Source organism: Azolla caroliniana, unplaced genomic scaffold (assembly GCF_043228905.1).
Source record: "Azolla caroliniana isolate FFs.n. ecotype wild unplaced genomic scaffold, voAzoCaro1.0.p SCAF_13, whole genome shotgun sequence".
In the NCBI taxonomy this organism is placed as follows: domain Eukaryota; kingdom Viridiplantae; phylum Streptophyta; class Polypodiopsida; order Salviniales; family Salviniaceae; genus Azolla; species Azolla caroliniana.
This window is the reverse complement of record NW_028230448.1, coordinates 20,777,084-20,791,356: the sequence shown is the minus strand read 5'-3', so window position 1 is coordinate 20,791,356 and position 14,273 is coordinate 20,777,084. Positions and strand designations below refer to the sequence as shown.

General features: G+C 37.3%; 2 protein-coding genes and 1 long non-coding RNA gene across 3 annotated transcripts; all 3 read right to left on the bottom strand.

Moving 5' to 3' along the window:
* Positions 1–1,326: 1,326 nt before the first annotated feature.
* LOC147856643 (universal stress protein A-like protein) lies at positions 1,327–3,067 on the bottom strand. The gene is made up of 4 exons (XM_087329442.1): positions 2,691–3,067; positions 1,922–2,025; positions 1,672–1,790; positions 1,327–1,556 (listed from the first exon to the last, which is right to left on the bottom strand). Exons 1-4 carry the CDS (start codon positions 2,971–2,973, stop codon positions 1,475–1,477), a joined length of 588 nt encoding a protein of 195 aa, XP_087185568.1. The 5' UTR covers positions 2,974–3,067; the 3' UTR covers positions 1,327–1,474.
* Positions 3,068–4,632: 1,565 nt separating this feature from the next.
* Positions 4,633–9,674, bottom strand: LOC147856641 (beta-glucuronosyltransferase GlcAT14A-like). Its single transcript, XM_087329211.1, has 4 exons — positions 8,942–9,674; positions 8,489–8,564; positions 8,303–8,418; positions 4,633–5,473 (listed from the first exon to the last, which is right to left on the bottom strand). The coding sequence occupies exons 1-4, from the start codon at positions 9,519–9,521 to the stop codon at positions 4,962–4,964; spliced, it is 1,284 nt and encodes a 427-aa protein (XP_087185337.1). The 5' UTR covers positions 9,522–9,674; the 3' UTR covers positions 4,633–4,961.
* On the bottom strand, positions 5,751–6,997 carry LOC147856642 (uncharacterized). The gene is made up of 2 exons (XR_015530679.1): positions 6,365–6,997; positions 5,751–6,288 (listed from the first exon to the last, which is right to left on the bottom strand). It is a non-coding gene; the product is annotated as an uncharacterized LOC147856642 (long non-coding RNA).
* Positions 9,675–14,273: the final 4,599 nt, after the last annotated feature.

The window sequence follows — 14,273 nt, the reverse complement described above, 5'->3', positions numbered from 1 at the left end:
TCTAGGCATGGAGTTTGAGCTGTCCTATTGTGTTAAGGAGATGGTCCATTGAAAATTTGTACCAACAACAATAAGAACTTGAAATGTTTAGTGTGGACTTAGGCATGGGGTTTGAGCTGTCCTATTGTCTTTTGATTCTCTATTAAAATAACACTTTCACAGGACACCTGCTGTCCTGAGTTGAGATTAATTCCTGTCTCCATTTTTTTCATGTGTTGTAATACTAGTCTGACATGTAGGTTTTTGACTGAGCTTTTACAACATATCATAATGCAGTACAAAATAATCAAAAACCAAAGCATGTACCATTCTGTGCTCGTGAGCAGGTGGTGCTATCACGTGCACTTTCACTAACATGCATCTATTCAGGCTTTTCTTATAATATGCATTTATTCAGAGTTTCACTAATTGACAATGCTCTGGGCCGAAGACAAACGTTAAATGAAAAATTTCAATTATGAGCAATGGGTCCTCTTTCATGAGTAAATAATGGTACTCATCTCCAAACAGTTAGATCCTCAAATTCACAGATCAAGATTTTTCATATAGCTCATATACACATACATGTATGTTTGGTATTGCCTCATCAACCTGCCATATACGAGTATTGTGGCGAAGCTTTAAAATCATGCTGTTATAGGAATAAAATATTTGTCCTGCATCAAACCTTGGAACATCACCCAGGTCCATCAACTATCCTGACATATTTCATGAATGGTTTGGGCTCAAACCTAAACTGTTTGGGTAAACCGGCTCTGCTAGGCTTAGGTTTGAGCCTGCCTTAACAGTTTGAACTCTGCTCGGCTTGGCTTGATCCTCCCAAACCGGCTAAGCGGTTTAAGTGATTTAATTGTAATAAAATTATGAAGTTCAATATAAATTGTAATAAAAATATGGTATGAAGTTGAATATTCATTGTAATAGTATTGTTGTTTTCTATCAAACCGGTTCACAAACAGCTCAGCTCAGCTTGAGCCTCCCAAATCAGCTAAGCCGTTTAAGTGATTTAATTGTAGTAAAATTATGAAGTTCAATATAAAGTATTGTTGTTCTCTACCAAACCGGTTCACAAGCCAGTTTAAGCCACACCGGTTTAGGGTTTGGTTTGGTTCAGGTTTTAATACCCCTAAACGGTTTAGGCTATCCAAACCAACCGGCTAAGCCTAAACCGAACCGTTGCCAATCCCTACCTGACAATGCTCTGAAAGCAGAGGTACAGTTGGACATCCACAAGACCAACTCAGGTAACACAATTATTTTTTCCATCAGCAAGATTCTCATTCTTGAGATAGAAAGACGCATTGGATATGTATAAGACAGGTTAAATTGTATCAACAAAATTGTATTAGATTAAAAAGTATTACAATAGGTTACACTTCCACTGCCCAATTCTATATATATGATTATATTACTGAATTGAAAAAAGCACCGACATAAGACACTAGGGCCAACACTCTTGGAGACAAATTTCTTCTCATTTATGCTGCTTCTTAACAATGACCACAGGACATTTAGCTTTATGAGCACAATAGTCACTGACACTGCCAAGGAAAGTCCTGCAACAGATGCACAGAAAGAAACCAGAAAAATTAAATCATTGATAATATCTCAACGTCTAACTAAACAACAAAACAGATAACCGCAACTAAGGTTCGTGATCTGAAAAGGTACCTTTTGATAGCACCATAGCCATGGCTTCCGACAATTAAGAACGTAGGATTGAGTTGATCAACTGCATCACAGATAGCATCCCTCGGATCTCCAATGGCCACCATTGTCTCTGATGCTAGCTGAGAATCCCAACACAAAGGTGTTTTGAAATTCAGGATTTTCACGTATTTGACATCATAAGACAGCAAAAAGGTCTTTGAAAATTCAAATGAGCAAGAAACAGACGTTGCCACATGACAAATTGACTCGCCTGTTTCTCATCACACAGGGTTTTGGCGCGTAGAAGAACTCGTTTAGAGACTTCATCTTGACTTTTCCGAACAGACTCAAGTATCTCTGGAGTGATGTAAAAGCCTGTGATAAATCGTTAAGCGTGAATGAAAATTATAGATAATGGAGAAAAAGAAGTCCAGAATACTCGCTAACCGCTAAAGAAAATTATAGATAACTGAGAGAAAGAAGTCCTGAATGAGGAAACCAGCAAGGGAGATCTTGAAACAGGAAAAAGAGAAGGTGAGGAATATTGCAAGAGATGCCTTCCCAAAGAAGTAACCCTACCCTGGAAGGGTAAATAAGTGGAAATGCCACATACACGAAGATCATACTGGGAGTGGAAAGAAAAAAAAGATAGCCTATTCTGGACAGGACGGATTGAGATGATAATAAAACGAGAAAACAAGGATGAAAGAATTCTGTCAGAAAGGTAAATCATACGAAAACAAGGAAAATTTAAATAGGAAATGATCACGAAAGAAGTAAAGAAAAAACTCATATTCAAGGAGATCGGACAAAACTAAAGAATCAGATGGCAGAAAATGTCGAAATTAGAAGGTGGACAGAGAGCAAGAATGAAATAATTAGAAAACCAGAATGCAAGGGGAAGAAAGTAGAGCTAGAAAGCAAGAAAGAAGTACCCCAATCTCGTAAAGGGACAGTGGGAAGAACTCCAAAAATGGACAGAAGAAAGAAAAGAAAAGAAAATGGAAAAAGATCAAAGAGATTTTGTATTAAGTATTTACCTGGTCCAGCAGGACCAATGAAGACCTGAGGATGGTTCTGGACATGAAGAAGGACGATTTGGTCATGCGATGCGAAAGAGGAGGGAAAGATGAGATGCTCAAGAGACCACGTGAGGGCATACAGGCTCTCCTCGCTCTCATCGACAGCGATCAGAAATTTCCGACCAGAGGAAGGAGGAGGAAGCGTGCCATCGCCGGCAACAACATGAGACCGCTCCTCAGATTCGGATCGAGGAGGAATGGACGCGTACTGATCTCCGTCTGATGGTACAGCTTCAGACATGGCGAGATTGTGCAAGAGGAGTTACACGCAAGGAGAGAGATGGAAGGCAGAGCTGCAGAGGAGCAGAAGATGAGAGGAATTAGAGGGAAGCTTCTAGAAACTACTAGACAGTGTTCTTCATCAAAATCTGATCGCCCTTTCCAATTTATATGTGATTTTCTTTTGTTTGATTTCCATCCCCATGGTTTTCTTTTTGAAAAAACCATGTCTTGTTTTCCGAGAAGCCCACAGTTTCTCTATCTCTCTCTGTCTGTCTGTTTGGTTGCCCTTATCCACCTTTCTATACATAATAGGGTCATGTCTTTGAGGTACATACTTTTACGCCACATGTGTATAGGTCGAGCTAAGAGGGGTCCATTATGACATGTAACTTATGTGGATCGGCCTACTACCGATACTTTTGCTTTGAAAACGTTGATTGACTGCGTTTAAATCGATACTTCTCCATGCACACTTTAAGAAATTGGCATATTTTAGAGTAGGGGTATTATGGAAATCGCAAACCAAGATCGGGACGGCCTTGATCACGGGTATTCTAGTCCATCACAGGGAAAGGGGGGCCATGCAATGGCCGTTCGACATTTGAGCCATTTTGCAACTATTCACACATTATTATTTATTGAGAACTGATGCTCTCTAATTGATGCACACCTTTTCTTAACACATGGTGTCCTAATTTTCTGGTCAGAGAGAAACGCTTCATTGTCATTTCGTTTTTTCCATGCCTAAGGTGCTCACTTCAATAACTTTCTTGATCAATGATACAACCATGAGTCAAAGAGAGCATTTTTATGCATGTACCTTTTATGAGAATCGGAAGTGTTTGAGTGACCTACGTAGATATTGACTTTGGGTTCTTACTTCTTTTGAGGCACATCGCTATCAACTCCATGCTAGCAAGCATCCCTTATAAAAATTGGATAATGTAGTGAGTCCCATAATTTACTTTATTGGAATATATAAGCTCAAATGTGCCAACACATTTTCTTCGCATCTAAAAATTAATATGAAATTAGGCACTCTACCATTGGCTATAATGTCAACACATTTAATTATGCAACAAAGGATAGGATACCTTTATGATACAATCGAATGAGTGTAGATTGATGATACAATCAAATGAGTATAGATTGAAATACAATAAAAGAATACTGATATATGGGGGGTGTACTATATCACTGACAATATGATAGTGTTGTACCACATAGAGCAACACATATGGTTGCATATCTTCAATTTGTCAATCTTGATGGTACCTTGATCAATGGTGCATACACTAAGTTTGCTAGAAATCGAAACCCTAATATCAAAGACAAGTTTCAGATACAATGTGCACGTACCTACATCCAATATTACTCATGGTCCTATCCATCGATGATATAGGAAAGAGTACTCGTGGTTCTAACCATTGGCGTAGGAAAAAAAGAATTAGAATTGGAATTTTTATCATCCATAGAATGTGTGGAGAAAAGATACTGAATTGTGAAAAGCTGTAATAGACCAAAACAACCAATTATCTAGAGAAAAGTACTGCTGGTTCTATCCAAATGATAATTCTGAAATATAAAAAGCTGTAATAGACCCAAAAATGAAGCTGTAATACACAAATTTTGCAAATTCAATTACTTCAAAGACTTCTAGAAAGAAACAATGAATGAATGAATGAACAAAAATGAGATGTAAAATGCTGAAGTATAGAAATTCTATACTTAAAATAGGAATTTTCTTTTATTTTCCATGGTCATACACTAATCCTTCAAAACAAATTAATTGAAATGGCTACTGGTAGGCATAAATAACTTTTTGCGGCCACTTCACATGAGAAATATATCCGTCAGATTTATAAGAACCATTGGTATCCTCTGATGTGTCTTTCAGTTTCAATTCAGTAATTAATAGAGAATTCAATAGCAATGGTAGAACATCAACTGCCCCCTTCATTGATGTGTTATCATTATGCTTTTTGAAACTACTTGAAAGTTATTTTTTCAAGCACACTGATTTGCCCGGAATACATCATTTGATAGTCGTCGTAGAAGCAATGATTCGAGCCGTTTTGCACCAGGTGTCGGGTTGAGTATGTTAGGATCCCCTAATACATCACATGTATCTCCCCACTCATCATTACCAATGCACCAACCTCCGGGTGTAACATACTCATGTTTCCGACCCAAGATCTCTTCATCTATCTTATCCAAGATCGGATCATCTGCTCTAAACTTCCTTGCAAAAGCTGCCCCGTTTTCTGTCATGTTATTGAAATGTTCAATAGTCAACGTGATCGGATGCTGCCTCGGTGGGTTATCCCATAGTATGTAATGTAGATCATCGTTGACAGTTGTATTCCGAAAGTCCCGTGAATTGCATATAACTGTATGAAAGTAGCTCTCTGGAGAGGACACAAAATTGGTATAATATAGTAACAATGTCCGTGGTAGATTATCCCACCCATGGATGCAATACTCCATAAAATCCCTTGAAAGGATCGCCCATGCTGATCCTGCAGAAAATCAAGCAGGACTCATCTTCATGCCTTCTGTTTTCGACCACAAAATGTGGGTATTACATAATATCAAAACCACATAAGAAAGAAATAAAAATCGGATTGGGAAACATCACATGAAATCCAGACAGTGCAATGTTTGAGACATGTGATCCAAATTATGCATAACCTTCCCTTAAAATGCCCATGGATTGACAAATCTAACATTATATCATCCATGATAACATCAAGAGCCTTAACTAGACGAACTGGCATAATTAGAAAATAAGCTGAATGTAGCAGAACAAAGGAAGATAATCATGCTTTCTCATATAGAAAATACAGTATTCAGCCCCTGCAGCTTCACATCTGAAAAAAGTCAAAAGTCAAATTTGCAATGTAAGATATAGTCCCTCCAACTTCTATTGAATATTTACAACCTCTTAATTTTAATTGTTGCTGTGACTCTTCAACTAGTCATGATTGATAACCAAGTTTCCCTTCCCTTTTGGTTTGTTTTTGTATAGAAAGGAGAGGAGCAGCAGCAAGCAGAACATCTGGAAACCCTAGAAACTGAACATTATACATTCTAGATAGAGAATGGAAACACTAAAGCCGCTGCACATCAACTACCATCTTTTCAGATCTTGACCTTGTCTCTATTTCAGTCTAGGGGCTTTCCTTCATATGTAACTCTGTTCTTGAACGGAAACTTCTCCTAGGGAAATAAAGTGATGTACAAACCAACCTCGCATTCATAGAAAGTTGATACACACTGATCCTATAAAAGTGCATATCCAGAACAGTCAGGGTTGGTTGAGTGCATATTTGCACTATATAAGAAGCCAAATCAGATTTGCAGACCGTACTAGTTAGCTTTGAATTAATCAGATGAAATGGATTGCTTACCTCCACATGGGTACTTTTATTTGGGCCTTGAATAATGATGATGATTGAGCTTAAACAGATCAGGATGTGACAATTACCCAAGCTACTCAATATTATGATCAAGATATGATACATACTCTGGTTACCATTCAGTATTGTGAACAGTCTTTTTATAAGAGTTATGAAGATCTCTCACGCTGCAAAGGCTAAACATATGCCTACTCTTGCTTTAAATAATTCATGAGTTTGGCTGAAATTATAGTATAGGTGAGTGAGCACACATCAGAAGAGTTCCATGTTTATTTAGAGAAGGGGATCGTCCATTAATGAATAACTCCATATGGTCCACAAACAAATAATTTGGCAGAGATCAAGAATAAGTATCTCATTGCAATGGCACGTGGCATGCATAATGATAAACAGTTTCTTTGTAAGGTATAGGTAGAACACTTCATGTCTGTAAAATGCCCTCCAAAACATAAAACTCCATATGAGGCATACAAAGCTCACCAGCAAAATCTTCATCACACATGAAAGTATTTGGGAACTGGGCATAGCCATTTTTGCGCAATCAAAACTCCATAACCCTCTATATAAGTCTATAAAATGCCTTTTGTTGGTTAGAATGTTAAAAAGAAAACGGTAAATGTTAAAGACCCCCATCTAAATGTAAGCTTATCATAAGGATAGATATTGAAAATGCAATTTGACCACTTAGGAGATGTAGTTAGCAGCCCATACTTGATCAATAAGACGCTTTGGAAACATTGCTGCCACTAATTCAAAGCACAATAATTTGGTAATCTCGTTCCTAAATTCAATAGGCAATGCATGAGGTTATATACGTAAAGATGCCATATTTACTGAAAATACAGCACAGCCACTTGTGGAATGTAGTCAATGGCCAATTCGTTACCGACAAGAACCTGTCGGCATGGTACATTTTTGTTGTTGGCTGGTCAACAACGAGAGTGCCAGATAGAAGTTAATGCAGTAGATGGGTCAGCAACCAAAACTTAAAAGTGTTATAGTTACCTTAGTCAGAGAGCTAACATTATTTTTTCAATTCCAGCCCCCAGGTCAGATATGTAATTGCTCAGGAGCATATAGCTCCATTGTATCATCCCTCTGTTCTAACTGCATTTGGTTCCCTTCAATTGATATGATCATTGTCTCTTACGTTGATCTTCTGTGTCGTAGATTGTCAGTGAAAACTCTGCTTTTCATATTATAGTTAGCAGTTGTCACTACTTTAAAGTGTAAGAATTTATTCAGTAATCCCATTCATAAACTTCATGGACGGAAGCATTAGAACCAGAGAACGACATAAATTCCAGCCAGGAAAATCACACAAACATGATAATGATGAAGAATTCATTGATAAATATGATTCTTCAAAGAACTAACCAGTACCAAAATGTCTAGTGAACACCCTCAAGGATGGCAAAAAATATCACCATGTCCATGGAAAAATTCAAGCAGCATACATGAATGTTGCATCCCATTATGTACATCATACTCTCATGGCCAAAAATGTCATAAGAAACAATATCTTTTGGAGAACCATTAGAATCATCGTCATTAGGTTGCCCATTGCAGCTTCACTATGAATATAATAATCTGCTCCCATATCAAGGATTTGTAAGCGTTGTATTAGCCTCCAATTAATGGTGAAAGACATTAAGACAATGTTTTTCAATACATTTTCCTAGGTAGTCAAGAATGTTACAGTCAATATCACACCTTTGTTACAGGAAATCTTTTTCTTCAAATGTAACTCTTGTTGAACCAACCACTCACCCATACGAAAATAAAATAAAACAGAAAATATCAATAAAGAGCATCTATCCTTCTCATTCCATATCTTCTTATAACCAAATATGTCTTATGTAATACAACAATTTATAAAAATACTTCTATAATTTTATAAATCACTTACGGATTTTTATTTTTTGTTACCTATGAAAAGTCTAAACGCTTGAGGAAGAGGTCGCCTTTGTGTAATCCAAAAGACATCACTCTTCTTGTTCATGTATAAACCAGGATCGATAATGAGAGGCTTTGCTCTTTGGAACCTAAAATTTCTAAAAAATCAGATGTGAACCATTTCCATCCAACACAAAAAATAACACGGAGAACACTTACTCTCTCCAACCGAGGTTACTGGAATGTTCGATGAAGTTGAGATCCTTTGGTAAGAATGAGAAGACATGAAGTAAATCTGTCAGGATCATGTTTAATACTCCATCGAATCAGAGAATATGTACACAAATTCTCAAGGATGTAAACAAATGGAAACCTTAGAGATACCCCCGAGTTTCTCTTTATTTCCCAAATATTCCCAAGTTTACATTTTTCTGAAATGCTCTTGGTCAAACTCATCTCAAGTAACTATGGTGCTATTTCAACATTTCTATGGCCAATTCATCCTTTTTTCCTCAATCATATGTGGTATTTGAGAAAATATACTGTTGATGAAATCCCCATTATTTTCTTCGGGGGGTTGGTCAGCACATTTTGGGAAATAAAGACAAAATCAGGGGTATTTCCAAGGCTTTCCCTATAGATAGTTCTTGGGTTTTAGAGTTTAAAGCATACCATCTTGAGTTACAAGGGGATAATCGGTTGCACTGAGATTAATGAACCAATCCCAATCACTGCTATGTTTGAGCAAGATTGATGCTCCATGAAGCGTTGATGCAATCATAGTGGAACCCTTATAAGTAACAAGATTGGGTTTCTCCACTAAGTGTACATTGGCATATTTGTGGAGAGAAGAGAATTGTTTAACAAACTTTGTGAGGGTAATCCTTTCATCGATGGGAGCTTCAAGGTCTAAGTGGAGTAAATAGAAATTCCGGGGATGATAAATAGCTTGTAGGAGTCTCTTCATGCTGTTCGTATCACCCTTAGTTCCTGACATTAGGTAAGCAAACCTTGGGGGTATGGGCATGTCCAAAGGGATGAGTGATGACTTCGTGAAGATGTCATCAGTATGTTCTGATGAAAATATTTTGTGCGTAGATGGATCCAGTGATGATGATGCCGATGAGGATGATGATCGTGAACCCAATTTCACAATGGCAGCCAGCAAGAGAATAACAGAAGCCATGATGGTAAAAGAAATAAGGATCATCCATTTGCATTCAAGAATGGAAAAACGAGAGGCTTTCTTCATGGTTACTACATCAAATCCTATATACTCGCAACATTTGCAACAGGGAAGAAAAGTAGATCAATAATTGAACAGAGCACGCAGTAATAGTAGCTACATTTGGAGAAAGTATTACCACCAAACTTGACGCAAAAAGAATGCAGATCCTGATGCATTGAAGCTTTAGAAACAGGACGAAAACTCTAACCTTGTTTCTCTATTTATTCGAGCAAGGGAAAACATGAGGCTTGCTTCATCGTTTCTGAATCAAAGCTCGTAGACAAGAACAAGGTAGAAAATTCAAGGTAAGAAAAGAAGGAAACCCCTGAATTTTCCATAGATTCAGAATGTCGAGCATCAAACGGTTTGAAACAATAACGAAGTGGAAATGAGGGGAGAGAGGTAATTTCCTTGGAAGGTAGAGACAGACCAGACCAGACAGACAGAGGGAGAGAGAGAGGGTCAGGCGTTAATCAGAGATAAAGGGGTAAGGCTATGGCGTCCTGGAGGAACAAGAAACAGAGATGGTAGTAGGCATCGCAGAGCCATCGACAGTGAAAGAAGAAACAGAGTATGTATGTACATACAAGAAGAAAGCGACACTCACTCTTATCTGGGTTTCGTCTTCTTCTTCTTCTTCTTCTTCAATTCAAACATGTGGTGTTAATCAGAGAGGTCATATTCATAGTAAATACATTATTACATACATACATACATACATACATATTGTATATACATACATACATACATACATGAGTGACAGACACTTCCTTCCATACTCTCTAGCTTCTTCTTCTTCTTCTTCTTCTGGTCATGTGCCTCCTCCCTACATATGCTGTTGGACACCGTCCGAGCATGTAAAAATCACTATTCGCTCTTGGCCTGATGCCCGTGGCCTTTTCGATCAAGAATGCATATGTACTCGATAGATGGACAATACTGGTTCGCAACTGTCGTAGTGGCTATAACATGCATGCACCTATTGTCCAAGTCCTCTTGTACCTTTTCTCGACCAATGCTTTGCTGGCCTTTCGACCGATCGAGATGCATAGATGACGGAGGCGTGGTTGTTGTGCCCTGCCCACCACCATTTGCTTACTATCCTTTCTCGACACATGCATCTATACATCTCTTGACCAAGCTTTTTATTGAATCTATTCCTTGGTGGTTGTACATCATCATGAGACTTATGGTGATTGCAATGTCTAAGTTGTGGTTGCTTAGTGAAATCTACCGAGATGCATTGTACTTATTTCAAATAATGATACTTAGCTTTGATCAAGCAAAGAATTTATTGACATATAACAATAGTTCTCAACTATCTTGATAGGTGAGACATGAATGGGTGCTAGGTGCAACATCATTAATCATGTACTCTCTCTCTCTCTCTCTCTCTCTCTCTCTCTCTCTCTCTCTCTCTATATATATATATATATATATATATATACATACATATATTATTATATATATATATATAATAGTCTATCTAGGTGCATTGTACTAATCTCACTCTATGTTGGATTGCCTTTCAACAAATCTATAGATTATAACATTTCCAACTATAGTTTATGGTCAAGAGATTCATGATCAATATATCTATTTGAATTTATGAATGCTCCCTTATGATGCAAATTGAAGTTATTCTTGAAATAAACTTTCAATTGATGATATTGATCATTGTGAGAATGAATTGCTAAAATTCCAATCTATAAGAAACATTATGAGGACGAAAGAATTGGATGTACAAGAAGAACTTGGTCAAGTATAACTCGAATATATTATTCAAGAATTTATTATCAAACCTCGGTTGCAAAATCCATTATAAGAGCTTAAACGATTCAATTTTAAGTGCAGGTTCTAAACCATAAGAATCAAGATTGGCACTTGTTATAACTTCATACATGACTATGTTAGGAAACAAGATTATGCATGATGCAACCGAATTAATTAGAAGTTAGGTGACAAGAAGAAGAGAGTTCTAATTGCGTGAAGGAGATCCATAATTGGCATTAACAAGATAAGAACCAAGCCTCTCATTTGTATTAGATTAGATAAGGCCGCGTTGATAAGGTTAGAATCTTTTAGTTGGGAATATTCAAAAAAATCAACATGCTCTTATGAGCCAAACATCACACTCTCATAATCAATATCATGTCATTGTCATTTCAATAGTCATTGACCTGATTATATCATTAATTAAGTATGTGTCACATGGCAATCATTTTCAAGTCTTCACCATAGGTGCTTCTATATTCCTATATTGCATCGTTTAACTCTACTTGACATCATCATTATGCAGAGAGTGTCTCTATCATACAATTGTTATAGATGGTATGATGATAATATATTTGAGCTTGTAAAGTTAATTTTGGCGCTTCAAGATTATGACAACCGTATGGGTATTATGCTCCTAGATACAAACATAGTTGTGACACATATAGAAGAGGTGTCCAAAACATAGTTCAAACAACTTTCTAGTTGCAAAACATACATCTACTTTGAGACATTCCATTACATCGTCGTCATTAGTATGTTGTTGTTTCTAGATGGTTTTGGAACACTCTAGAACCTACATATGTGTGGTACTAGGCACAGTCTCATCCTTTAGAGTGGTGGGGTCCTATCTTTTTGTAATTGTATTTCTTCCAAATTTGAGGAAGTTAAAACATGTAGGAAATCCACGATATCTCTGTTGCAACAAGTTCAAAAATAGTGCAAGTAGAAAATCAAGAACTTACAAGAGCTAATAGCTTCTCGTGCATCCATGTCATATTTTAAAGCGGGACAATTGGAGCTTAACATTGATTTACCTTAGAAATTTGATGGACTCTAAGTTTGCACAACATTGTTTTTGTTATCTAAGGGATTAGGATGGATGATTTACTCCTTGTGACAATAATTGGGAACTTATATAGAATATTGCCAATGCTTTTGATAGAGTTATAGACTTCCATCATTGATATCGAGAGAGCTTGAACCAAGTTCAATATTTTTGTGCTCAACAACATATCATTGTCATCAAAAGGGGAGGGTGTGATGATAGTATGGGTATTGAACTTGTACATAAAAAAAAGATGGCTAGCACACATGTGTAAAAGCTAGTTGCATGAACCAAGTTTCAAACTCTCTTTCTAGTTCCAAGACATGTAACTTTGCCAAATGAATTACCGACATTAAGATAGTTGATTCCAAAAGGTTCCAAAACACCGTAGAACCTACACGCATGTGTCACTTTAGAAGATCTCATCGTTTGGAATAACATGATTATGCCCTTTGGAACAATGATCCTATAGTTGTATGCAACATAATAAATCGGTTATTCTTAATTGGAATTTCTGGATGTTAAAGCAAGTAGGGATCATTTCTTCAAATGCATATTTAGGTTTTCTAGTGGCGTTATAGCACGTCCCTCTCCCTAAATAGGATAGGAAAGGAAGGAAGGTAGAGGAAACTAAGAAGTGTTGTAACAAGTGTATTTTACATACAATTAATGTAATTGTGTGCTTTTACCAGAGAGAGAGAGAGAGAGAGAGAGAGAGAGAGAGAGAGAGAGTGTTGTCCGCCAGAATAGTAACCGACGGCCAAAAGCGTAGGAATAAGAAACTATATAAAGCGTAACGTATGTAACGGTTCACGCTTCCCCGCGTGAACGGCTAATTAGACCTTGCATATATAAAGGGCAGAAAACCTCTGAAGGGGGGGGGTGCGTGTAAATTTTGAGAATTGTAAAAGAACGCCTGATAATAGAATACTATCTTCTCTGAGTTTCTGTGTATAACTACGACTAATTCAGTGTCTGTGTCTCGGATACGTAAGCGTAGTAGTACGTAAGCGCAACCTGTGATAAGGAGTTGGTTGTAGCCGTCTCCCCTTACACACGGAAGAACCACAACGGTTCTCTTCTTACGCAGTATGCTTAAGCTCTGTTCGTTGTTCCCACTCACCTTGGGGTCTAGGTCGACGGACTGACCACGGACCGTGTTCCTGAGAGGCAACAGAGAGAGAGAAGGAAATGCACAAGATTTACTAAAAGACGATATATTAGCAAATTGGGACCATTATACTCTAATAGCCACTAGTCACTATATACATAAACTATGATAAAGCTTAAATCAAGAATATTTGTAAGGGAAAAGTACCAGGATACCCCTGGAAGTTCATCTATTTACCAGAATGCCCCTGGAAGTTCCAAATTTACCAAACTACCCCTATGTCCAAAAAATTACACTTTATAAAGTAATTATACACTCGAATCTACAAGCCCTATTTACCAAAGATGGAAGAAATGGACCCGAACTAGCCCTATTTGCCAAAGATTTGAGTGTATAATTACTTTATAAAGTGTAATTTTTTGGACATAGGGGTAGTTTGGTAAATTTGGAACTTCCAGGGGCATTTTGGTAAATAGACGAACTTCCAAGGGTATCCTGGTACTTTTCCCTATTTGTAATTAGAAACAATAATCTTGAGCCATTTGTCTTGTCTTCCTCCTTGCCTTTGGGCTATTGCATCCTTGATCATCCATCATGCCTCCCATTGATATTTCATGCATTTTCCTTGTTTTCTTGTTGTGGTTCATACTTTAATTCTCCATCCAAGTGAAGGCACATTCAAGTCTTTTGTGGATATGGTCTCTATCTCTATGTACCTATATCATTGTCTACTCATGAAGTCCTTAAGTAGCAATTATCATTTATTGAGCTAGTTCATACTTGAATAGTATGTGTTCTCATATACAAGACATTAGATGGTTACTTTCTATTCATTAATTTTGCC

Excerpts from the sequence above, each read along its gene's own strand:
- LOC147856641 (XM_087329211.1), bottom strand. The coding sequence starts at position 9,521 with ATGAAGAAAGCCTCTCGTTTTTCCATTCTTGAATGCAAATGGATGATC. Across the intron at positions 8,419-8,488 it reads AGTAACCTCGGTTGGAGAGA|GTTCCAAAGAGCAAAGCCTC; the intron begins GTAAGTGTTCTC and ends TAGAAATTTTAG. Across the intron at positions 5,474-8,302 it reads AGCGTTTAGACTTTTCATAG|GATCAGCATGGGCGATCCTT; the intron begins GTAACAAAAAAT and ends GATTTTCTGCAG.
- LOC147856643 (XM_087329442.1), bottom strand. The coding sequence starts at position 2,973 with ATGTCTGAAGCTGTACCATCAGACGGAGATCAGTACGCGTCCATTCCT. Across the intron at positions 2,026-2,690 it reads CATTGGTCCTGCTGGACCAG|GCTTTTACATCACTCCAGAG; the intron begins GTAAATACTTAA and ends GATTTATCACAG. Across the intron at positions 1,791-1,921 it reads CCCTGTGTGATGAGAAACAG|CTAGCATCAGAGACAATGGT; the intron begins GCGAGTCAATTT and ends TGGGATTCTCAG.